The 26535-nt window shown below is 45.7% G+C and overlaps 1 protein-coding gene and 1 long non-coding RNA gene across 8 annotated transcripts in view; one reads left to right on the top strand and one right to left on the bottom strand.

The window, feature by feature from the left end:
* Positions 1-439: 439 nt before the first annotated feature.
* Positions 440-3155, top strand: LOC112585242. The gene is made up of 2 exons (XR_003109743.3): positions 440-1410; positions 2567-3155. It is a non-coding gene; the product is annotated as an uncharacterized LOC112585242 (long non-coding RNA).
* A 7602-nt stretch (positions 3156-10757) lies between these two features.
* The window catches only part of IGF2BP2 (insulin like growth factor 2 mRNA binding protein 2), a 172482-nt gene continuing 156704 nt past the window's right edge, over positions 10758-26535 (bottom strand). For 6 of the 7 annotated variants that reach the window (XM_044943898.2, XM_025287078.3, XM_025287072.3 and 3 more), the window contains 6 exons: positions 25990-26058; positions 25008-25124; positions 20213-20287; positions 14341-14472; positions 13887-14000; positions 10758-12611 (listed from right to left, as the gene is read on the bottom strand). In XM_044943898.2, coding sequence (XP_044799833.1) covers positions 12519-12611; positions 13887-14000; positions 14341-14472; positions 20213-20287; positions 25008-25124; positions 25990-26058 — 600 coding nt within the window. In that variant the 3' untranslated portion in view covers positions 10758-12518. Of the gene's footprint in view, positions 12612-13886; positions 14001-14340; positions 14473-19467; positions 20035-20212; positions 20288-25007; positions 25125-25989; positions 26059-26535 lie in introns of those variants that run through there. The other variant, XM_044943899.1, reaches the window with a different exon arrangement.

Below are 26535 nucleotides of genomic sequence, written 5' to 3'. Positions count from 1 at the left end.
GTACCCAGTATTCAAACAGATTTTTGGTACTTGTTTGTAAGTTGGGGATCTATGTGGCTGTATTGCTTTGATTTTTTTAAAATTTACCTAATATATACAAGAAGGGTTTGGGTGTTTGAAATACGTGCTGACTTTATCTGTTTATCAATAAGTTCATCTCATTAATTCAGTGAGTTTCAAAATATTTTGATTGCAACCCATAGCAATAAATGTATTTTATATTGTGACCAATACACACATGCATATATTTTATGTGGTTATATATGGACACAAAAGTTTTATAAAAAATATTATCTTTACTACATGATAGTTTTCTTTTTTATTATTAGTTTGTTAATTTATTTTTTGCTGCACTGGGTCTTTGTTGCTGTGCATAAGTTGCAGCAAGTGGGGACTACTCTCTAGCTGTCGCGCACAGGCTTCTCATTGTGGTGGCTTCTCTTGTTGTAGAGCATAGGCTCTAAGGCATGTGGGCTTCAGTAGTTGTCACGTGGGCTCAACAGTTGTGACCCATGGGCTTGGTTGCCCTAAGGTATGAGGGATCTTCCTGGACCAGGGGTCCAACGCATGTCCCCTACATTAGCAGTCAGATTCTTGACCAGTAGACAACCAGGGAAGTCCCTGATAGTTTTCTTTAAAAATTAAAAAAAAAAAAAAAAAAACTTTTTTTAATGTGGGTTGTATCTATCACATTGATTTCTCAATCCATTAGTGAATAGAAATCCAGTTTGAAAAACACTGCTCTAAAATGAACTGACAGCAAGATGCAAATTATATTTAAAACTGTAAAGCTTGAGACCACAAAAAATACGAAAAATATGGGGTAGTTTTGAGATGAATCCATCTAAATCTAGGGAAACAGGCTAGTTTTCAGACTCCCAGTGGAAATATGTGGTGTAAGCAATCCTTGTTTGTCCAAGTTTTTACATTGGAATTCATAAAATACTTTTCAGTAGATGTCCTATTGAGTCTATGTAGGTTGTTAAACAAAGGTTCTATGGCTCAGTGAATGAGTGTACCATATCTTTTTCTCCTGGGGATGCAGAGCAAATGTAACGAATTAAGATCTTAATCTAGTGTGTCTGAAAACTTAGACATTGATCCTTCTCTGTGTGACACTTGTGGAACTCTTTTGTGGAATACAGTTTGGCAACTGCCGGAGAAGCGACGTAGAGTTCTTGGAATCACATGCTTCAGATGTGCATCCAGTACCCCATCTCCCCATTGCACCCCCCACCCCCATGCCCCTACCAAGCACCCAAGTTTGTGTGTGCTTCCTTAAGGGCATGTGGTGATCATAGTCTGTGGTATCACTTACAGTTTTCTTTATCTGTCATAGGTGTTCATAGTAGAAAAATAAGCTGCTGATAAAAGGTAAAGAATAAGAGTTCTGCAAACTCACCACCCAGAGTGAGTAACTCTTAACATTCTGGTGTATATCCTGAATTTTGGTATATACTCCTTCATGTTTGTATGAATAAATGTGTGTTGAACACGCTTGTGCAAGTAGATTTTTTTTGGTTGTTAACAAATACGGAATCACACTATATATGTGGCTATATAACCCCCTTTCCATAGTTGCTGTGTAGTGTTCCAGTAAATGGTTATAACATAATCTATTTAATTGGTATTGTTAGATATACCATCTTGCAGCGTTTTGATTATTCGCTAATGAGAAATTCTTTCAATTCTAAATTAAAATTGCGTATATTTTTAAAAAAATCAGAGATAAAAATTACCCATTGGTATTTTGACTTTTTTTCTGGCATAGGCTGATAACTTGTATCTGCATTGATTTTAATTTTGTAATATTTTTTATGTGTAGGTCTGGCTAAGTTCATTCTGAGGGATTTCATGTCTCATTTTAGTGGACAATTTTATCTTTTTTCAACTGCTTTACAAAAAAAAATTTATTATGAAAATTTTAAGACACAATCATCACCACCTTTCAGCAGTTAATAAAATGTGTGGCTGATCTTGATTTACTTTTTTTTTTTTTCCCATGGAAGGGGGAGGGTCTTTAAAGCAAACATGTCTTTCTGCCAAAATACTGATGTCTCCCTAACATATAATAACTTAAAAAAAACCTTTGTAATTTTCACATCTAACAAAATTAGTAAGAATTTGCTAATAGCATTAATAGTTCATATTCAAGTTTCCCTGATGATTAAAACTGTTTCATTATATTCTTCTAATCAGGACATATAGTTGGATGAATGTGACCTCCCCAAAACATTTGTCCACATCCTTATCCTGGGAACCTGTGAATATTACCTTCTGTAGCAAAAGATGTGATTAAAGATCTTGAGAAAAAGAGTTTATCCTGGATTGTCTGAATAGACCCTAAGTGCAATCACTTGCCTTATAGGAAAGAAGTAGGCAGTTTTGAGATGAATAAGGGAGGCATTGAAATGGGCCTTGGCGGTGTTCATTTTTATACCCATTTTTAGGTGTAAACAAAATTTGGAAAAAGATACCTGAGAGTTAGTGGTTGGCTGGACAGGCTGTGTTGCTTTCTAATTTATAAACTTGTGTTTGGAGTGTGTTTTTTTTTTTTTTTTTAAAGAAGAAACAGTAACACTACAGAACAGAGACTGGAGTGATGCTCCTGCAAGCCTAGGAAGCCTGGAGCTACCAGAGCGGGAAGAGCCTTCAGAGGGAACCTGGCCCTGATGACACCTTCACTTCAGACTTCTGGCTCCAAAACTGAGAGAATCAATTTCTGCTGTTTAATCATCCATCAAATCTTTGGTAGTTAGAGCAGTCTCAGAGCACTAATATGGGATCCAGTAAAAAGTACACATTGCCGTTGGTTATTCTCTCTCTTGAGTCTTTTTCATTCAGTAGTAATCCCTTTCCTTGTGCTATTAGTTATTAGAGAAATTGAGTATTTCTGTGGAAAATTCCACTTCTATCTAGATTTGGCTTATAGCGCCTTGGTGGTATTTAACGGTTTCCTCTGTCTCTTGTATTTCATATCAACTGGTAGGCTTGATCTAGAGGCTTGATCAGCTTCAGGGTGAATTTATTTCGCAAGGGTCCTTCATTATTTGTCTTACTGTCTTGTATCACATGCATCCATTTACTGGTGCTAAGGTCTCTAATTCAGGCTATAAGAGTGGCCTATTCATCTTTCTCCTCTTGGTCTTAAGTTTTTTTTAAACATAATTGATGCTCTTTTATTAAGAGGTACAAAATGGTGATTTTCTAATTCTGTCATCCCTCTGTATTAATTACTTTGAATTCTTCTATAAAGTAAAATCTAATCAGCTAATTTGGTTACCCTGAAATGTACTTCATCTAGGAAAAATATGATTTTAAAACATTTCTTTATTAATATAAAATATTAGCTGTATTCCCTGTGCTATACAATGTATCTATTCATTAGGTTGTCTTTTTTTTTTTTTTTAAAGGTTTTTTTGTTGTTGTTGATGGTTTCCTTTGCTGGTTTTAATGTTTTAAGTTTAGTTAGGTCCTATTTGTTTATTTTTGCTTTTGTTTCCTTTGCTTTAGGAGGCAGATCCAAAATAACCTTGGCTCTGTTTTATGTCCAAGAGTGTTCTGTCTATATTTTCTTTTAGGAGTTTATGGTTTCTAGTTTTACATGTAGGGCTTGAGTTAATTTTGAGTTTATTTTTATATATCATTTGAGAAAATGTTCTAATTTCATGCTTTTACATACAGCTGTCCAGTTTTCTCAGCACCATTGAAGAGATCATCTTTTCTCCATTAGTGTATTCTTGCCTCCTTTGTTGTAAACTAACTATAGGTGTGTAGATTTATTTCTGGGCTCTTTTCGTTCCACTGATCTATGTGTCTGTTGTATCAATACATTCCCTGGTAGCTCAGATGGTAAAGAATCTGCCTGCAGTGCAGGAGACCTGGGTTCGATTCCTGGATTGGGAAGATCCTCTAGAGAAGGGAATGGCAACCCACTCCAGTATTCTTGCCTGGAAAATCCTATGGACAGAGGAGCCTGGCGGGCTGTAATCCATGAGGTCACAAAGAGTCGGACATGACTGAGTGACTAACAACTTGATTACTGTAGCTTTGTGTATAGTCTGAAGTCGAGGAGCAAGGTACCTCTGACGCTGTTCTTCCTTTTCAAGATTGGTAGGGATTGCACTGAATCCATGGATTGTCTTGGATGCTATGGTCATTTTGACAATACAGTAAGTCCACTGCACACAAACCTTCAAATGCGAGCTTTCAAAGTTGTGAACATGGGTTCTCGGCCATCAGGCGTGCGTGAGATTGCAGCTTGCCCTCCACGTCTATTGCTGACCGGCCCTCAGCCCTACTGTCTCCCGCGTCCTCCCTGCCCTGCAGTCTTGGCTGTTTACTCAGTGCCGCTCCTGTGTGCCAGCTGTTGTACCGCACTACTGGACTTCTCAAGGTGCTGTACTGTCAGATTAAAAAGGTTTAGTTTTGTATTTTTATGTACATTTTTGGAGGGGGTGGGGCTGGACGGCACAGCCTGTTGGATCTTAGTTCCCTGACCAGGGATTGAACCCAGGCCCCAGCAGTGATGGTGTCAAGTCTTAACCAGTGGACCACCAGGGAATTCCTCAAAACATCTAACTTCTCCCTTTGTTCATCCATTCTTCTCCTTTGATCATCTTTGGTAGGGCCATGTCATGTGGCTGGCTACAGAACCCTGAGGAGCCCTGGGCTAGTGGTGGCTCTTGGGCAGAGCCGGGTTTAGCAGGGGTGGTTGCAGAGTCAGTGTTCCTAAGTATCGTGTTGGCTGGCTGGTGGTGGGGCCTGTCCCTTGGCTTGCTTTGGGTTCTGGGGTGTCTCAGGGCTAGTGCTGACCCACTGGGGTGCAGGGTTGGATCCTCGAGTAGCTGGCTGAGTAGTCCATGGTGTCTCAGAGGTGGTGTTGGCCTTCTGATGGAAAGGGCTAGTGCTTGGGTCTCCTGGGCCTGTGCTCCCTGCTGGTGTGTTGTCTCGTTCCTGACAAGGCAGGCTGTGGGGCCCTGTGGTTCCGATCCTGCCATCCACCCACTGGTGGAGGGGTCAGGATCCCAGAGATACTGTGCTGGTGCCCACCCACCAGGGCATGAAACTGGATCCTGGAGTTAGTGTTGGCCCACTGGTGGGCAGAGCTGGGTCCCACGTCTCTGCCTGCAGGGTCTTGAGTCTCGTACCTGTGTACTGGGTGTCCAGGGCCAGGTCCTGGGTCCTCTGGTGGACAGGGCTGCGTCCAGGGGCAACTGTGGGCTAACGGGGTCTTAAGGCAGCCTGGCTGCCCATGGGTAGGGCTGTGTCCCCACCTGGCTAGTCACTTGACCTGAAGTGCTCCAGTACTTGTGTCTACAGACTGGTGGGCGGGGGTGGGGCTGGCTCCCGAGGCTGATAAGCTAGAATGAGGATTCCAAAATGGCACTTGCCAGCACCAGTGACCCCATGGTAGAAGGCACACGTAAAGACGGCCACTGCCAGTGTCTGTCCCCAGGGTGAGCTGCAGTTGCTCCTGGCGTCTCCAGGAGACTCCAGGTTCAGCAGATGGGTGTGACCCAGGCTCCTTTTTAGATTACTGCTTCTGCCCTGGGTCTTGGAGCGTGTGATTTTGTGTGTGTCCTTCAAGAGTGTAGAGCTCCCCAAAGTAAGCCCCACTAACCTTCAGTGCCAGACATCCTGGGGGCTCATCTCAGTGTACCTGTGTTGTTGAGCTTGATGTGGGGCTCAGACCCCTTGCTCCTTGGGGAGAACCTCTGCAATTGTAATTAACCTCCCATTTGTGCATCACCCGCCCAGGGGTATGGGTCTTGACTATATTGCAGCTCTGCTCCTCCTACCTGTCTCGTGGTTCCTTCCTTGTATCCTTAGTTGTAAATCTTTTCTGCTAGACTTCTGGTTTTTGCCATTCATAATTGCTCTGTAAATTGTAATTTTGCAGTGCCCATGAGAGGAGGTGAGCCCAGTCTTCCTAGTCCTCCTTGGCCAAGCCCTATGATGTTTTGATTCATTTTATTCTCTTTGATGTTCAGATTACCCCATTTTAAGTTACAGTGTCCCTTTGACAGAACCCCACAAGTCTGATTTTGAACACTTCCTGCTTAATTGGTATGATAAAGGCCCATCTTACACATTTCCTGTCCTAGACCTGGAGCTGGCCATTTAGTAAAGGGTTTATTTTAGTGAGAAATTTTAGAGATCAGAATTTGGGCACTATTAATGCTGATTATCATTGGATTATTGGTCTTTCTAGGCCTTCCTTTACAACAGATTAGGGAATACTTGTTTTACTGATTTTAAGTTCATATTAAGATTTTAAGGTTTTTTATTTTACACTGTAACATTAAAAGTTTTGTTAACATCAACATAATTATTCATTTTACCCTGTGAAATACAGTAACTCAAAACATTAATACCAGGATAAAAAATAATAAGGCCACTAAATACAATTTGTTTCCTTTGTAATTCTTTTTAAACAATATTCCACTAGAGAATCACAGTGAAAATCACTCTAATTTTTAAGATCACTTGACAGAGTTTTTTCCTAAGGGATTATGCCATCAAGTTGATACATAATTGGATTTATTTGCTTTTGCTGTTTATGGATTTGCTTCTTGCTTATGTTTTAAAATTATGTAAGACGTAAACATTAGTCCAAGAGCAAAAGTGTGGAATAAAGAACGTTCACAGTTTTGCCTTTCTCTTTCTCTATGTAGATAATTTTATTTTAGCTTCTAACTGTCCCCTTTTAGGGGGGAAAAATACATACATACATACACACACACACACATATATTTCTTTTTTAACACTAAAAATAGCATATTAAAACTACTTAGGCTTCTTGATTTTTTTTTTTTAAATTTATTCCTGATGTCACTCCTCATTCTTCTGCTCCTTTTACAGCTTCCTAATAATCCATTGTTTGAGGGTGCTGTGGTTCATTACTGGTCCCCTCACGATGGATGCTGAGGCTCTCAGTCTGTTACAGATAATGCTGCATTGCATGTGCCTTGTTCATGTCACTTTGTTTCTGCTAACACGTCATCTTTGGGATAGCTTCCTAGAAGTGGGACTGCTGGGACAAATGTCTAGCATATGTAATTTGCCAAATTTTCCTCCCCAGGAGTAGCATCATTTTATATCACGCAAAGCCTAAAATATTTACTCTTACTGTTGACAGAAAAGGGTTGTCAACCCCTGCCTGACAGCATCGCACTCCTTAGCGTCCAGGCACTGTCTGGAGAGCATGGAAAGGGCAATGGGCTGTGCCAGGAGCGGCAGAGGCCACTTCAGCTCCCTTCCCTTTGGCCAGAACTCGGCCTCACGTTCATACCGCTTGGGTAAAGTGGGATACAGTTTCTGTTGGCTGCTAGCACAGCGCTGCTGGTAGCAGCTTTTGTTGTTTATGACCCTTCATTCTCCCCTCCCCACCCCCACCACCCCCCAACAGTGTCCTCATATACGTTTCACACATGTTTGGTCTTTGTTAACAAAATATGTATTTTGGAACTTTATTATGATGATAACTATTTTGCTTCCTCTCCAAGGATAATTTTTGGTATTTAAATTCAGTTTTAAATGGAGTTGTAATTCAGCTCTAAATTTATATTTACAACAACTTAAATATTTAATTGGTTTCATTGCTCACATCTAGTTTAAACATGAGTTTTATTTGGCTTCATTTTTAGTTAGAAACATTTTCATATACTTATTTACAAGAGAAATACAGAGTATTCTTATCTGAATCCTTGCATATAGGAATTCTTAAGTTTTCACACATGGAGAACTTGACTGGGTATAAAAATTCTTGAGTCATGGCCCTTTTTCTCCTCAAAACTTGCTCTCTGGCTTTTGGTAGTGGAACAGAGATATATGAAACTAGCTTTATTTCTGTTTGTTGTTTTGTAAGTAACTTTTTGGGAGGGAAGGGGGTCTGTATCCAATTAGAATTTTAGTTCTATCCAAAAGATATGCCAAATCTAGATCTTTAGTTTTTGCATGGTTGTATTAAGAGGTTTGTTTGTTGCTATAACAAAGGCCATATTAACAGTGGCTTAAGAAAGATCAGATTTTCTGTCTCACGAACATGATTATGAGAACTTTGCTTGGCACTTGGCTTTTGTGTCTTGAGATGCTGTCCCAGCTCCAGCATGGCTCTCACCACCACGTCTGCATCCCTCCAGCGGGAAGGGGAAGTGGTGGTGCATCTTGGAGATGGCAAATACGCATTTTCCTGTCGTTTTAAAAAGTGATTCTGTCAAACTAGACCATGCTGTGCATAGAAGGTTTCCCATTCTAATTCTGTAAAGCTTATAATTATTGTTGATTTCCCTTGCTTTTTGGTGTTTAGTTGTTTTTGTTGTGTGTTTTATTCTTTCTTGATGTTTAATGAGAAATAGAGGCCATTTTTGACTTGGAAGTCTATTCTTATACATCAGTTAGAATCAGAGACTTTGTTGTGTTCAAACTTTTATTTTAGATGAGGAGACAGGCCTCCAAGAGGCTATGAGGTGTACAAAGTTATGTAGCTAGTGTACTGGGCAAGCAGGGAGCAAATATCTGGGTCTGGGCTCTCTTTCTCCTGATGAGAACGTGAGACCTGTAAAGATCAGGTACAAGGTAAGGGGCACCCATTTCTGCCTTCAGCCTGCCCCAGAGCAGAGCCGAGCTGCACCCTAGTTAGCTTTCTTCACAGCCTCTTGCTCTGTTTGCCGAGCAAGGCCTACCATGCTGATCAGCAGTTGCTGTGGCTTTCGAGGGCGTAGGATGAAGGAGCTGGGGGCTGTATTCCTTCACATGATTTTTCAGAGCTGAAAAAGCAAGTCCTAGAGATGAAGGATGACTGAAGGAACTGAGAGAAGGGAGGGCAAGGCAGATGTCTCCAGGCATTAGGGGGCTGTCCTAAGCAATGTGGAGCAGGTTCGGCACGTGATGGTTGTAGGGTGAGATTTCCTACCAGGAGAAGACAGATCTACGAGGCTAGGCTGTGTGGCGACTAACTGTCTGCCTGCCTTAGAAGTCAAGGTTCCCCTCACTGGTGGGTGACTGAGCACTGCAAAGAGTTTGAAGGACACCACTCCTTATTAGGAAAGTGGATCAAATTACCCCTATACTCCTTTCCCAGTACTGCTGTGCTGTTAATGTAGAGTTGAGAATAGGTTTTGCCATGTTCAGTGAGGGTGACTGGAAGTAGTTTTATGGCTGTTGGAGGATCAGGGACATTCAGGAGTCACAGAAGTCAGGCAACCTTTCATATTGGAAATGGTTGAGATTATAAACTGGGATAGGGATCAGATTGAGTTTGGTTTTATGGAGTTTGCCCTGATCATCAGAAGTTTTTGGAGGCAAATGGGGATATTCTTCACTGTTTATTGTCAGCCACATCCCAGAGAGAAGATTAGATCCTAAAATGGGAGCAAACCAAGGACCCTGGATCCCTGCTTTTACAAGAGAATACAGAAGGATCAAGGTCAAGTTAGAATATTGTTTTGTTCCATGAGATTTCAATCCTTGCCGGCCACATCAGTCAGAACAAGAGCACTCGTTGCTTCTAGAAAGACAGTGACTTTATGTGGCTGATGTGAACTAGAAGAGAAAATTAACTCGCATATGGTAAAGTCTCAAGTTTTTAATTCACCAACACTTTAAGGGGAATGTAGAGAGGAAATAAAAGGCAGCAACTGACAGTAAACATCAGGGGACTCAGTGGCAGTGTTGTTAAATATTAGCAGGTCAAAGAAATCTCCATTAGGCTTTAAGACAGTGAAAGATTTCAATGCATGTACAGTTTAGGTTCTGGGCTTCTCGCATCATCGTTCACATGAATGTCCCTCCCCAGGGTGCATGAATAAGAGTATGCCAAATGCTTTGCATACTCCTTAAGTCCTTACCCCATCTCTGTCTACTCAGTCACCGAGTCATTTACAGCCTAGTTGATGCCAGGTTATCCACTTTCCCCTGCTTCCCTTAGAAGTCCAGTGTTTCCACCCTTGCTTCCTGTCAAGATGCCTTGTCTATGGCGTATCATTTCCTTTGTTGAAACCTCTCCAGACATCTAACTATTCTACTGATCCTTTTTCTTATGTTCTTAAGCTCTCCCTCTGTGCTGGAGTCCTCTTCTAATTTGCAAACAGCCTCTGCCATCCTTCCTTTCCATGGCTCCGTGTTGGAGGAAGCGAGATTCTCCAGAGAGAATAGGCAGAGTAGGAGAGAAGCTGAGCAGGATGGAAGGGATGTTCAGGCCTACACACCCCATCTCCTGAAACCTGTAACGCGGGGCTTCTGTGGAGGGGTGGGGTGAAGCAAGTACCTTGTCCTTTCCGTTGCCAGGCATGTTGTCTCTTCCTTTCCCTCACACAAAAATAAGCTCTTTGCCTGGTCAGGCTTAAAAGTTTCTTTAAGATAGGGGTTGGCCTTACATAGTTACTACACAGTCAGTATCCAGCCCTCTAGTCCTGTGGTTCTCAAACTTCAGTGCACACTGGAGTCACCCATAGAGCTCCCTGAAACACCCACTGTCCACCCTCAGAATTTCCGGCTCAAGGTGGACCCCGAGAGTCTGCATTTCCAAGTTCCCAGGTGAGACTGATGCTGCTGGCCTGAGGAGCACAGTCTGACCACCACTGACCTCATGTAGCTGCTCCGTGAGACAGGCCTGGAGAAGCCGGCCTCCTCAGTGCAGTTTCCCTGGCCTGACGGCACATGCCCCCTGTTTCCCCACAGTCCCCTTAGGCAGGACTCAGCTGATGCCTAGGGGTGGGCGATACTTAGTAAAATAAGAGACCGAGACACCAGGATCTGGTTAGCTGGATATATTTCTTTTTTTTGTTTGTTTTTGTTTTTGTCACAGAACACTGTTTGCAGTAGAGGAAACTGGCATTGCAGTCTGGTGGTAAAATGGCTTGTTCACATAAACCAGTACATGTTCATCCTTTAGCGCAAAAAGCCCTAATGGCGCGTACCCTATTGAAATTCAGGACATCTCCAATATTTTCTCTCTCTGTTTTTCTTTGTCATCTTTTTTTTTTTTTTTTTTTTAATAAACAATTTCAAGGTTTGTCCAAAAGAAGGCCATATAGGTTCTTGGCTAGCGGAAGACAATTCAGAACAGTTGTTGCACACTTGGACTGTCACCTTCTCCAGGCTGGCAGTTGATATTTTTTTTTCCAACTCATTTTTATTAAAAAAATAAAAAAATGCTCCAACTATCAGTTTTACAAAATCTCTAAGGGAAACACAAGAGCAAGGTGCTGAGGTAAAAAACACCTGAGGTAGCTTTTTTTGTGTGTTTTTCTCGTTAAAAAAATCTGTAAATTTAACGCCCTGGGCCAACAACCTCGTGTAAATTGCTATTTTCCTCCATACTTTTTTAAAAAGAAAGAAATCATTTCGTTGAATATTGATGGCTTATACACCAAAATGTAAAAAGACAAAATACATTCTTTCTTTGTGGAATTTTTCTTTTGTTTGTTTGGTTGGTTTGATGGGTTCCTGTTTTCCTCTTCCAAAATGCTAGGACAAGTACCATTGACTCTTGTTCTTTTGAGTAACCAAGTGTAAGTTGAGGCTGGTTTGTGTGTTTCGCTTTTGTTCCTTTTGTGTGATGTGATACTCAGAGCACTGCTTTGCCTGGGGGGTGTGTAGATATGGGAATTGAGACAGAGGGATGAGGGAATTAAAAAGAATGGGGATGGAGAAGACAGGGAGGGAGAGGGGACGGGGGAGAGATAAACAGAGAGAGACAGAATTATATAGCAGTATGCAAAAACCAGTTTAAAACCTGTGAAGCAAAGAGAAATGGGTGTGAGAGTTAAGGATGAAGAGAGACAGAGTTTCCTCTTCAGAGAGACGGTATCCCTTCTGTTGACATACACAGGTGATCCAGAACTGCTGTTGAGTGTCCTTTCGGTGAGATTTCCCTCCAGGTGAATTTTGTGTGGGTGGCCTTGAAGTTCCTTACTAAACCATTAGACCTCCCAAAGGATGACTTTATTCTTTAAAGTCTAGAAAAGCCTGCTTTCTCTTGAAAAAGAAAAAAGAATTAATAATTGATTTAAAAAAATTGGAGTTAGTTGAGTTATTTGATATATTATTTCTAAAATATATTAACGCCGCAGGCACCCTGTGTAACCCACAGGCCACATATCTTAACATCTTTCCCTTCTAATATGTACATACATGTACAGAAACAATTTTCCACAAAAAGAAAAGGGTGTGAATTTTGCTTTGATTTGAACGCGTTCACCTATGTTAGTTCAACTAAAAGGGATAGCGTGGTGGGCGTTGAGATCCGAGTGGATGGTGAAGTGGATGGCTGCGAAGCCTGCAGAGGCCCCGGGGGAGGCGGGAGGCTGGGCCTCGACACAGTGCCCTCCCGCCTCCCTTCCTGCCCCCCGGATCCTCAGGGCCTCTGCAGAGCCCCTGGCGCCTCCGCAGACTTCTCATTCCTCAGGATGGTCTTTGGTTTGCTCCCGATCTGGCTGGCTGTGTTTGGTCTCATTCTGTCAGGTGTTGGAAGGGCTACATTCATCCGTTGTTTGCTGGTGCCTGTGGGAGCCTCACTTGCTGCGCTGTGAGGCGACTCCCTGAGGATATTTCTGCTCCTGCTGCTTCACCTGCTGTACAATTTCCCTGATCTTGCGCTGTGCAGTCTGCAGCAAGGGAGAGGAAGGGGATGGGGGGAGAAAAGGAACCCAGTTCTGAGGACAGGCAGAGGGGAGTGAGGGAGTGGGCTTAGGACTTGGGGGGAGGAGGTGGTAACCTCAGAGAAGTGTCATCTGGACTCTATTTCAGTAAAGTGGCAGAGTTCCCCACCCCCACTCCAAGGCTGCTAGGTGGAAGGTAAGAAAGTGGGATCCCAGGAACCACAACCAGGGCATCAGTGACTCAGGACCCTGCAGAGGTCAGACAGCATCGTCTCTCCCAGCTACACTCACTCCAGTGTCCAATGCTGCCCCCCACCCCCCTGCCTTCCTAGAGTGTGGTGTATAGCGGGGATATGACAGTCAGTGGCATGGGGAGAAAGTGAGAAACTGGCCCAGATGCTAACTCCACCCTGAACAAGTGGAGAAAACACATGAACCCACACCTGCCCCCTCACCCACCCTGGTGCTCCTTTTGCAGGGAGAGCCCTGCCATTGAGACCTGTGCCCAGGGCTGGGAGGGGACAGCCACAGGGGTGGCGTGGCCGGGCTCTGACTGTAGGAGTCTCAGGGTGCCTGTGGGTCATGGGGCTGCAGCAGCATCACAGGGCCTGGCAAAGCATGGCGTTGGGAACATGGGCTGGCTAACACCCAGACACACCTGCCGTGTCAGTGGAGACTGCCTCTGCTCCTTCAGGATGGGGACTGGACAGCTTTATCCCACCCCTACCCCATCCATAACAAAGCATTAGAAAGAACCAGGTCACATGATGCTGAGGGGCTGGCCCTTCTGCCTGGACGAGCAGCAGCTGTGTGGAGCTCTGAGTCCTAATGAGGGGTGTCATGCAGCAGAGGAGAGGAAAGAGAAACACGGGTCTCCTGGGATGAGTGTTTAACCTGTAATAGTGTCATTGTGGCACCCAGGCTGGTCCTCAGGGTCCAAGGGTGACCTTGGACTTCCTGGTAAGTGACTCCGGGCAGGGAAAGGCTGTGACTGAGGCCTGGTCAGGAGGATGAGGGAACGCAAGAGCTCGCAGTCCAGCATTTGAGAGGCTGAACTGTACTCGCTTGATTCCAAAGCTCTACGCCCTTCCTCAGCCTGCTCTAACAGAGCTAGGAGAGCAGCAGTAAGCTGAGGAGTGGTTGCCCCTGCCCAGTTCCATCTGTGCATGGGGGTCAGTGCAGGGGCGTGTGCAGGGCCTGGGGCCACCCGACAGGTCACCAAGAGCTTAGAGACTTGAAAAGAGATTAGCAGGAGAGACTGGACGCTCACAGCACAGGTACCTGACTGGCAAAGAAATGCCCGATAATTCTGACAATCACTTCCTCATTTTCATCTGGCGTTTGGTCACGAGGCACGATGACTTCTGCACTGGTTAAGTTCTGCAGTTCATTCACCTGTGGAGGAAGAAACCAAAAAACGTGTGACTCGCTTCATTGCAGTCTCCAAGGCATGTCCGAGGACCTGGGTGGAACTCTGCTCCCTACTCTTTCCCGCTGCTGTGTGTGTGGGTTTACAGGGGCAGGAGGTGGCTCCCTGTCTTCACTTCCCAGTGTGTAGCCTAGATGCAGCGTGTCTGGACTCAGGACCCTGGTTTCTCGGGGTTTGGCTCAGCACTATGGATCTGAGGCCCTCAGCTTGGGATGATGCAGATTACATTTTTGTCCTAGGAGAGTCAGGGGTGCCAGTCTGAGGGAAGTCAGACCAGGAGATGAAGCCAGCTCAGAGCACACTCACGGTTTTGCCGCCCTTGCCGATCACACGGCCGGCTGTAGAGGAGGGCACTCGGATGTGGGCTTCCAGCTTCACCTCCTCTTTGGGGTTAAAGAAGTTTTCTTCTTTCAGTTTCCCAAAGATCCGCCCCTGGGCCTGAGAGAGCAAGACATGTCAACCTGCTTTAGCAGCACTGCTGTGGGAACTGGTGAGTCCAAGGCATGGCACAACCCCGGCCCCATGCTCACCAGGGCCCGCTCAGCTGGCTCAGACCCGGTGGGCACACGCCTTCAACACCCAACAAGTGCACCTTGCAGACATGCATAGACACTCGTGTGTCTTCGGGTTTGCACACGATCACACAGGGAGCTTTCTGTGTGCAGGGACAGGGTGGAACTACCTGTAGTCTTTGTATCCTGAGCACCTATAAATATTTGCTTGAATGAATTTGTTCAGGGAATTCTTAACTTCCTCCCACCCATAGTATGTTCATAAGTCTGTTATTAAAGGATGGAGGCAAGGGTGGTGGTGACAGGATTTGCTTTCTGATACCTAACTCCAGAGGTGGTGTAGCCAAGAGCTTATTGTTCTGTTTAAAATTTGAAGAACTTAAAAAAGTATTTATTTATTTAATGGCTGCACTGCTCAGCATATGAGATTTGTTTCCTGACCAGGGGTCAAACCTGTGCCCCTTGCAGTGGTAACACAGAGTCTTAACCATTGGACTGCCAGGGAAACCGCTAAAAGGATTTAAAAAAAAAAACTGAGATATAACTTACATAACCTAAAATTCTGCACTTTCAAGTGTACACTCCAGTGGTTTTTAGGACATTCATTACGTTGTGCAACCACCACCACTATTCAGAACGTTTCTATCCCATTCCCCCAGATAAAACCCGTGCCTGTTGGCAGACAGTCCCAGTGCCTCCTCTCTAGTCCCTGGCAACCATTAAAGTACTTCTATCTGCACAGATTTGCCTTTTCTGATGTTTCACATAAATGGAATATACCATATGTGGCCCGCTGTGTCTTCCTTCTCTCACTGGATGGAATGTTTTCTAGGCTCACCTATGATGTAGTGTGCGTCAGAATTTCACTCTTTTCATGGCTGACTGATATCCTATTACGTCGTTATACCACATTTTGTTTATCCATTATGAGTTGAAGGACTATTGTCCTTGAACATTTATACATGTGTTAATTTTTTTCTCAGACACATTTTAAATATTTTTAATATGAATTGTATTTTATAAATATGTTTCTTTTAGAAAACTCAATTTGTAATTTTTCTAGGGGTGAAAAGGTAAAAACAAAATACTGCAGGAGAAGGGAGACAGCTGGCAAAGTAGTAACAGAAGGACTTGAGCTCACCTCCTCTCACGAAAACACCAAAATCACAACCAACTGCTGAACAACCATCAACAAAAAGACTGGAACCTTTCCAAAAAGATAATCTGCATCCGAAAACAAAGAAGCCACAACAAGATGGCAGGAAGGGTGCTGTCACGATACAACCAAATCCCACACCCACCAGGCCACCCACAAACTGGAAACTCATTATACTGCAGAGGTTCTCCCAGAGGAGTGAGAGTTCTGAGCCCCACGCCAGGCTCCCCAGATGGGCGTCTGGCATCCTGAGGAGGAATCTCTAGAGCATTTGGCTTTGAAGGGCCAGAGGCACTTGAGTGCAGGAGCTCCACAGGACTGAGGGAAGCAGAGACTCCACTCTTGGAGGGTGCACACAAGGGTTCATGTGCCCTGGGACCCAAGGCAAAGCAGTGACTCCACAGGAGCCCGAGTTAGACCTACCTGTAGGTTTTGGAGAGTCTCCTGGAGAGGCGGGGATTGGCTGTGGCCCACTGTGGGGCAAGGACACTGGTAGCGGAGGCCCCAGGGAATATTCCTCAATGTGAGCTCTCCTGGAGGTCACCATTTGGTACTGAGACCTGGCCCCACCCAATAGCCTGCAAGCTCCAGTGCTTCAGGCCAACCAACAGGCTGGGAACACAGCCCCAGCAATCAACCGACACAATGCCTAAAGCTGTCCTGAGTCCACAGGCACCTCAAGACATGCCCTTTGACATGGCCCTGCCCACAAGAGGGACAAGAGCCAGCCCCATCCCCCAGCTGGCAGTCAATAGTCACTATCACCGGGAAGCCTGTACAAACCCCTGAACCAACCTCACCCATCAGAGGGCAGACATGAGAAGCAAGAACTACAGTCCAGCAGCCTACAGAAGGGAGACCACAAACACAAAATGAGACAGCAGAGAAGTATGTTCCAGAAGAAGGAACAAGATAAAACCCCAGAAGAACAACTAAATGAAATCGAGACAGGCAATCTACCTGAAGGTAGAGAAGACTCTACACATGGCCATCACCACATGGTCAATACCGAAATCAGATTGATAGTATTCTTTGTAGCCAAAGATGGAGAAACTATATACAGTCAGCACAAACAGACTGACTGTGGCTTAGATCTGGAACTTATTGCCAAGTTCAGACTTAAATTGAAGAAAGTAGGGAAAACCACCAGACCATTCAGGTAACTAAATCAGATCCCTTGTGACTATACAGTGTAAATGAGAAATAGATTCAAGGGTTTAGATCTGATAGAGTGCCTGAAGAAATATGGACAGAGGTTCATAACATTGTACAGGAGGCAGGGATCAAGACCATCCCCAAGAAAAAGAAGTGCAAAAAGGCAAAATGGTTGTCTGAGGAGGACTTACAAATAGCTGTGAAAAGAAGAGAAGTGAAAGGCAAAGGAGAAAAGGAAAGATATACCCATTTGAATGCAGAGTTCCAAAAAATAGCAAAGAGAGATAAGAAAGCCTTCCTCAGTAATCAGTGCAAATAAATAGAGGAAAACAACAGAATGAGAAAGACTAGAGATCTCTTCAAGAAAATTAGAGATACCAAGGGAAGATTTCATGCAAAGATTGGCTCGATAAAGGATAGAAATGGTATGGACCTAACAGAAGCAGAAGATATTAAGAGGAGGTGGCAGGAATACACAGAAGAACTATACAAAAAAGATCTTCATGACCCAGATAATCACAATGATGTGATCACTCACCTAGAGCCAGATAGCCTGGAATGTGAAGTCACGTGGGCCTTAGGAAGCATCACTATGAACAAAGCTAGTGGAGGTGATGGAATTCCAGTTGAGCTATTCCAAATCCTGAAAGGTGATGCTGTGAAAGTGCTGCACTCAATATGCCAGCAAATTTGGAAAATTCAACAGTGGCTACAGGACTGGAAAAGGTCAGTTTTCATTCCAATCCCTAAGAAAGGCAATGCCAAAGAATGCTCAAACTACCGCACGATTGCCCTCATCTCACACACTAGTAAAGTAATGCTCAAAATTCTCCAAGCAAGGCTTCAACAGTATGTGAACTGTGAACTTCCAGATGTTCAAGCTGGATTTAGAAAAGGCAGAGGAACCAGAGATCAAATTGTCAACATCCGTTGGATCATTAAAAAAGCTAAGAGAGTTCCAGAAAAACATCTATTTCTGCTTCATTGTCTATGCCAAAGCCTTTGACTGTGTGGATCACAACAAACTGGAAAATTCTGAAAGAGATGGGAATACCAGACCACCTGACCTGCCTCCTGAGAAATCTGTATGCAGGTCAAGAAGCAACAGTTAGACCTGGACATGGAACAACAGACTGGTTCCAAATTGGGAAAGGAGTACGTCAAGGCTGTATATTGTCACCCTGCTTATTTAACTTATATGCAGAGTACATCATGAGAAATGCTGGACTGGATGAAGCACAGCTGGAATCAAGATTGCTGGGAGGAATATCAATAACCTCATATGCAGATGACACTATACTCATGGCAGAAAGTGAAGAACTAAAGAGCCTCTTGATGAAAGTGAAAGAAGAGATTGAAAAAGTTCGCTTAAAACTCAACATTCAGAAAACTAAGATCATGGCATCTGGTCTGATCATTTTATGGCAAATAGATGGGGAGATAATAGAAATAGTGACAGACTTTATTTTGGGGGGCTCCAAAATCACTACAGATGGTGACTGCAGCCATGAAATTAAAAGACACTTTCTCCTTGGAAGAAAAGTTATGACCAACTTAGACAGCACATTAAAAAGCAGAGACATTACTTTGCCAACAAAGGTCCATCTAGTCAAAGCTTTGGTTTTTCCAGTTGTCATGTATGGATGTGAGGGCTGGACTATAAAAAAAAAGCTGAGCGCCAAAGAATTGATTCTTTTGAACTGTGGTGTTGGAGAAGACTCTTGAGAGTCCCTTGGACTGCAAGGAGATCCAGCCAGTCCATCCTAAAGGAAATCAGTCCTGAATATTCATTGGAAGGACTGATGCTGAAGAATGAGTAAGTGAGTTGGGAGACTGGTGAAAATCACACTGTGGAACAGAATAAAGAATGAAAAGAAATGAGCAAGTCTAAGAGACCTCTGAGGCAATGCTAAGTGTACCAGCATTCACTTTATAGGGGTTCTAGAAGAAGATGAGAGAGAGAAAGGGCCTGAGAAAATGAAGTGATGAAAGGGAAAAACCTACAACAAAGGATAGCCAGCAAGGCTCTCATTCAGAATCAATGAATAAGTCAAAAGCTTTACAGATAAGCAAAAGCTAAGAGAATTCACTACTTTATAACAAATGCTAAAGGAACTTCTTTAGGTGGAAAAGCCCACAACTAGAAACAAGAAAATTATGAATGGGCAAGTTCACCAATAAAGACAAACATACAGTAAAGATGGGAAATCATTCATACACAAATACGACATCAAAAGCAGTAATCATGAGGAGAGTACAAATGCAGGATACTGGAAAGGCATTTGAAATTAGATCAGCAACTTTATTAAACAATGTTGTATATATAAAGACTGCTATGTCAAAACCAAAAAATTTATAATAGATACACAAAAAAGAAAAAGCAGTCCAAACGCAACACTAAAGATAGTCATCAATTGTGAGAGAACAAAAGAGGAAGGGAAGAAAAAAGACTTACAGAAACAAACCCGAAACAATTAACAAAATGGCAATAAGAACATACATACTGATAATTACCTTAAATGTAAAAGGATTAAATGCTCCAACCAAAAGTGATGCATACACACACACACACACAGTGGGATGTTACTCAGCCCATTTACAAAAGAATAAATACCATTGGCAGTAACATGGATGAACCTAGAGATTATCATATTAAGTGAAGTAAACCAGAGACAAATATATGAAACCACTTATATGTGGAATCTAAGAAAGTGATATAAGTAAACTTATATATACGAAACAACGAAACAGGCTCACGGACAACAAACATGGTTACCAAGGGGGAAATTAGGGGCGGGGAGATAAATTAGGAGTGTGGGATTATCGTATGTCAACAAAGACCTACTGTATAGCACAAGGAACTCTGCTCAACATTATGTAATAACCTACGTGGGAAAACCACCTGAGAAAGAATGGATACATGCATGTGTGTAACTGAACACCTGAAACTAACACAGCATTGGAAAACTGTCCTCCAGTATGAAATAAAGGAACACACGCCTCCACACGCTTCCAACAAGCTGCTGTTTCCCCTCACACCCTGTGTTTATGCTCCATCTTCAAAACCATGGCCAAGGGATCAGAGATGTTCCTGCGGGGGTGCCATCTGAACTGGGCACTGACAGTCCACTTTTCACAGGAGAGAAGGGAAGGAGGGCTCCATGTAGAGGGCACAGCCTGGAGGCGGGGAAGACAGGGTGGGTCGGGGACTACTGCAGGAAGGGAAATGGAGATAGGATGGAGCCTCCAAAGAAGAGCTTGAAGCTGCCTCTGGGGCAGCTGCACTTGCTAAAGGTCCTCAGTACCCCTAACAGGCAGCCCTGCACTCAGGACTGAGGAGGTTCTTGGCACTGACCTTGAACTGAGCTTCAGGTGGGCCGGTGATGATGACCATCCTTTCACTGACGTCTGGGCCTTCTGCTGGGGCGATCTGCAGTTCACAAAGCAAGAGGGAGATGCTGCTGCTTGGTGCTGTTCCCTGCGCCCCTTCTCCTCGTGTAAGTGGGTGGCACCCCTACTAGCAAGAGATGACGGGACTCCTGCCTTTGCACCCAGGACTCTGAGCCTGCTGCTTCCACCCTGGGTCTTAGGAGAAATGACATTAGTACCCAGGATCAAATTCAGGTGGGAAGCAGGTTACTAGTTACTGCCTATCCCTGCCCCCAACCCCAGCAGTGACCAACCTCTTCACCAAGAAGCCCTCTAGCCCACCCAGGGCCCAGAGGTGAGGAAGGGCTGGTCAACAGAGTTCAGTTGAGCCAGTCTGCAGGAAAGGGCCTCTTGGCTCTCATTCTTGGCTGCTGGTGGCAACTGAACTAGAGCAGATGTGCCTAGGACTGTGATGGCGCCTGAAAGCATGAGGACACCCGGGTCCAGGGTGCTCTGCACAAGCCCTCTCCCCACAGGTGGAACCTGGCTGAACCCGGCAAGCTGGAAACCTAGCGCTCAGTCTCAGTCTGATTAACACAACTCAGGATGGACCAAGCACACATTTTTTTGTTATAACCTCTTTATATATTCCCCATTGTAGCAAAATTAGTTACTTTTATTTATTTAGGTCATACTGCATAGCTTTCAGATCTCAGTTCCCCATCAGGGGTCGAACACATGTCCCTTGCAGTAGAAGCTTAGGATCCTAACCACTGGACCACCAGGGAACTCCTGTAAAGTTACTTTAAACTGAGTTAAAAGTGCACTGGGTGTTTAGGATGAGCCAGGTTAGTACACAAATGCACCTCATGAGGTTGTATGCACCGTCCAGAGACACCATCCCCAAGACTGACCTGAACTGTTCAGCATGAATGTGACGCACCACTAACGGGTGTGTCTGAAGTCACCGTCTCTGAACCACTGTGTCTGAGTCTCAAGCTCCCCTCAAAAGACCTCCGCCTCCACAGGATTTAATTTACTTTTCTCTCTACACATCCTAAGCCAGGCTGCATCTGCAGGCCTCGGGGTCCCATGTCACTTTTCCAGCTCTGCTGTGAAGACAGAGCCAAGGCCTGCTCTGACCTGTGCCCACTCTGGAAGGGGAGACCCTTCTCGAGGCCTCAAGGAGGATCCGGCCCTGACTACTTAGTGGTATGAGGGTGAACGTGAGACACTCATCACCCATCAGAGCTTCTTGGAGGATCTTCCCTCTGCTGCGGGCAGACTGCCTGCCAGCCTCCAACCTCAGGGCTGCAGCCTCAGCTAAAAAACACAGATGTGTCCAGGGGACTGAGACCCTCCAGCAGGCCGCAACACAGATCGCTGGTGAGGGGGCAGTCCAGTGGTTAAGATTTCACCTTCCAATGCAGGGGTGCAGGTTCAATCCCTGGTTAGGGAGCTGATCCCACATGCCTTGTGGTCAAAAGACCAAAACATAAAGCAGAAGCAATATTGGAACAAATTCAATAAAGCTTTAAAAATGGTCCACATCAAAAAAAGAAAAAAAATCTTAAAAAAAAAAAAAAAAAATCACTGGCGGGAACCCCTATCTCTACTTCTAGATCCATAGTGAAGTGAAGTGAAGTCGCTCAGTTGTGTCCAACTCTTTGTGACCCCGTGGACTGTAACCTACCAGGCTCCTCCGTCCATGGGATTCTCCAGGCAAGAATACTGGAGTGGGTTGCCATTTCCTTTTCCAGGGGATCTTCCCGACCCAGGGATTGAACCCAGGTCTCCCCTTGCAGGCAGACGCTTTAACCTCTGAGCCACCAGGGAAGCCTACAGATCCATAGGTGGCATTAAATCCGCTCCTTGTGTGCAAGGGTGAATGAGAGTGACAGAGCATGGGCACAGTGGTTCCCAGCTCTTATCCACCCAAACTGAGAAAGGCTAATTCCCCTGTTGTGTTGACCCGATCAGTTCTCACAGCCACCTTGCTCCAATTCTGGAAGAAAGTCATCTGTCCCCTACCCGGCATTCCCAGCCCAGCCTGGCACTGAGAGCCACACGTGTGTGGCTGCACTTCTGGAATGGCACTCTGCAGGAAAACACCCCTAGAGGCCCTGCGATGAGGACCCCATTCTATGACTGAAGCAGATGAGACACAGAAAGATGGGGTGACCATCAAGATCACGGGTGAGCAGGGCTGGAGTGGGGACTGGGAGTTGTATGTGACATTCTTAAACCCGCCATCCAGAGGCTTCGAAGGCTGAGCAGGTGATGAGGTCTCCGCTCTCGCCTGTGACGGAAGCATCTCTTACGTGTACCACACGGTCCCAACTCAGCCCACCACCTTCCAGCACTGTGCTCCCACATGTTAGTGTAAAGCTTGCCCCTGCCCCGGCAGCATCAATGTGCCTCTAGGCCTCTGAAGACCAGCAGGGCAGGATGGGGGTGGTTCTCCAGAGCAGGTGAGATCATCACCTTTAGAGACATGCTGTCAGAGACCCATCAAGATAAAACTAGCAAAAACCAGATCAATTTTAAGAAGTAGGAAATATGTCTCGCAAATGCTTGGCTTCCCTGGTTTCTTCTCTCTCCTGCTGTTCTAGAGAGCCAGAGCCCATTCTGTTCCTGGCCCAGCCCTGTGGTCTCTGTCCAGCACAGAAGTCACACTACCACTCAATGCTGTTGGGATACCGAGCGACTATGGGGAGGCTCAGGGGAGGTCCAAGGGGTCGATCCTTCTCTACTTTCCTGAAGGCTTGCTGGAATGACTGGTCGAGCATTCAGAGTGCTATAGTGAGAAAACACTGGACCAGAGACAGGAGAGCCTGGTCTAATGTCGGCTCTCATAGGCTTTAGCTTTGTGGCCGTCGACACGTCAATCCAACGCTGGGCCCTGGTTCCTTAGGGGCAAGCAGAGACTCATTGCTGCAGTCAGCCCCGGAGGTGCCCCGTAGCCTACAGGTCAGCAGAGCTGCTATCTAAGCCTTGCTGTGGCCTGTGCCCTCTTTCCAACTCACTTTTCTCAGTGGAAATAGGATTTAATGAGACAGTTCTTCAAGTCCCTTCTAGTTGAAATTGTTTGTCTCTTGCACTGCACTCAGACCACAGGGCCCGACACCTCAGTATGCAGCCAGCACAGTGGCTGTCCACACCCTACCTGTCCCCCATGGAGGGTGGGCCCAGCACAGCCTGTGCTACCTGGGCTGGGGTCTCACCTGCAACAAGCCTGCTGGGTGCAAAGGCTCTAGCTGCTCTGCTACTGGTCACCCCCCACCCTCGGGCTCTCCTCCAGTCTGTGCACTTCGTGGGTGAGACCGACAGGGCCGAGAGGGAAAACGCTTTACCTACATAACATTCTGTCACAGTCTCACTGCAGTCCTTGTTCTGTACCACTCAAGGTTTTTTTTTCCTCCAGCACGCTTGCTGTGGGAGAAATTCCAGCTCTTCTTGGGGAGAAAGTGTAAGCATTCTTTCTCTCCAAGTCATGAGACTTCTTGTTCGGAATTCCGGGTTGTCCCATGGCAGCGAATTATTTTACGTAACAACGGAAACTCTGTTTCCGAAAGTGTTTCATGAGGCCTGGGACGTGCTCAGCATTCTGCCCGTGAGTCAGCGCTGATAGCCGGGCTTGGAGCAGGACCAGGGCCGAATAATCCTCCCCTTTCAGTTTCTCTGACGACTCTTCCCGTTATGCTCTGGGAGGCAGGATGTGGGTATGGAACTGCAGCGACCTCGGAGCTCGGGGGCTGCGTGAATCAAGGGGCCTTCCTCCCTGACCCCTCTGCTCAGTGTCCAGGCTGCATCTCAGGCTTTGTCACCAGCTTTTGTCTATGGTTTCATCACTGCTTTTCAAAGAGCTTTTCATTCAAACTCAAAGTTCAGGGGTTTCTGAAGTGGAGACTAACTAAGGCATTAAAGCACTGACTGCTGCTGCTGCTAAGTGGCTTCAGTCGTGTCCGACTCTGTGCGACCCCTGAGACGGCAGCCCACCAGGCTCCCCCGTCCCTGGGATTCTCCAGACAAGAACACTGGAGTGGGTTGCCATTGCCTTCTCCAATGCATGAAAAGGAAAAGTGAAAGTGAAGTCGCTCAGTCGTGTCTGACTCTTCGCGACCTCATGGACTGCAGCCTTCCAGGCTCCTCCGTCCATGGGATTTTCCAGGCAAGAGTACTGGAGTGGGGTGCCAATGCCAAGCACTGACAACTGCTGAGTATAAATGATCGTTTCCCGAGTTGCCAGTCCAGGTTCGATGCACGATACTGGATGCTTGGGGCTGGTGCACTGGGACGACCCAGAGGGATGGAATGGGGAGGGAGGAGGGTTCAGGATGGGGAACACATGTATACCTGTGGCGGATTCATTTTGATATTTGGCAAAACTAAAACAGTTATGTAAAGTTTAAAAATAAAATAAAATTAAAAAAATATATATATTAAAAAAAAAAAAAATGATCGTTTCCCTCAGGCCCACAGTCCCTTCAATTGGGAGAATCCTCTGTTTCATCTTGAGGAGAGGAGGACAATGGTAGCCCAAGGAAGACTAGGTTGGCTTATGTATTACTAGTATTTTTTTTCCTAATTCATTTGTTAGTTGAACAAAAAAAGGAGAGAGGAAAACATGAGTACATATGGAAACAGTGCTGCAGGCAGGTTCCAGGATTCTGCAGATGGTGCAAGAGTTCCCCAGGACGGACAGAAGGAATAAGGGACATGGGGTAGGTGGGGGGGTGGAAGATGGTGGGACACAGACGGCTGTTCAAGAGCAGCTTTACCTTAATGGAGGCCCCGGCGAATCTGGCCAGCTGTTTAATGTGCGCTCCTTTCTTCCCGATAATGGCCCCCACGGCCTGGGTCGGGATGAACAGATTGACGATCTCCTGCTCCGGATACTGGAAGGACAAGACAAGACAGATGCCATCATTCCCCTGTGGGCTGCCTCCCCAGGCACTCACCATTACAGACCAGTGGCTGGGTGCGACATGGGATTCTTTGTTGCCTGGGGCACTGCAGGTGGGAAGCTGGAGGGATGAACCTGAACAGTGGCCGTACTATTAATAACTACCCTACAACCAGGGTGCAAGTTTCTTTCGAGCAGCTCTGAATTCGCTGGTCCCAGCAAGCTGCCTGTTCATAGGCTTTCTGTGAAGTTCAAAGGTGAGTATCCCTTCTCTGTCTTCCTCCAAGAATCAATAGCTCATAAGCATACCGCGCCTGAGGCACTTTGTTGGTGGGAATGCGGAGCTGCCCTCCCCATCCTTGGCAGGAGCGGATGTTGCAGGGGCAATGGTTCACAATGAGACTGATTAAACTTGTTCTGACTGGGCCGCACAGGACAACCTAGAGAGACATGGGCAAGGGCGTTCGGGGCCCTTGCAGTCCCTGTCCATAGAGGCCTGTGGGAATGACACAGCCCACCTGCTAGTTAAAGTTAAAGAACTTTGGAGACTGTTCTTTAGCCCAGCATCACCTCCTAATGGGACTGCTGATCACCTTCCCGCCCTTCCCCACACCAGCTTCCAGCCACCTGTGGGGTCTGTGAGCACAAGCAGGATGCTGACGGGGCATCCTCCTGTGCGCTCGAGTGCTGGGTTGTCCTGTACTGGTGCTCTGTGACGTGTTGCTCCCAGGACAGCCTGCAACCACGGGGCGCAGCATGCGCACCGTGAGCATGCCTGGTCAGTCTGCCAAGGACTGCGTGGCACTGGCTACAGGAGAGGGACAAGTGGCAGATGGAACTAAACTGTGGGCACTTACAGAGTGATGATGCGGGAACGGGCCAAACTGGTGAGGGGGGTACAAGCTGGAGAAATATCCGGAGTGGGTCTGCAGCAGGAGAGAAACATTCAGTCAGTGGGGCCCGCGAGGCCGCTCACCAAACTCAGGGAGGCAAGACGCCCACACGTACCCTGGCTCCCAGCACACCGCTGCGCAGCCCTGAAGGCACATCCCTCTGCAGCTCAGATCTCTGCTGCTTTCCCTGGCTGAGCCAAGCTCTGGGCTTCCCAGGAACCCACCAGGGTAGGGAGCATGCACTCACACTTTCTAACCTAACCTCAAGCAGAGAGGGAGGGCCAGTGGCTTCTTTTCTGAGGAATTATGAACCGTGGATTAAAGGCCTAGAGGGTGCCAGGTCAAGTCCAAGAGTTAGTCCAAACAAGCAAAGGTGTTCCTGGGGAAGTCAGATCACTAAGCTCCCAGAGAATCTTAGAAGGAATGGAGTGATGGAGAATAGAGGAGTTAAAACGAAATTGAGACAGGAGAGAAAATGAATGAATATATATATATATATTTTGAGGGAGG

The sequence above is a fragment of the Bubalus bubalis genome, chromosome 1 (assembly GCF_019923935.1).
Source record: "Bubalus bubalis isolate 160015118507 breed Murrah chromosome 1, NDDB_SH_1, whole genome shotgun sequence".
Classification (NCBI taxonomy): Eukaryota; Metazoa; Chordata; class Mammalia; order Artiodactyla; family Bovidae; genus Bubalus; species Bubalus bubalis.
Note: the sequence above shows the minus strand (reverse complement) of the source record. Positions and strands in the feature narration are given on the sequence as shown.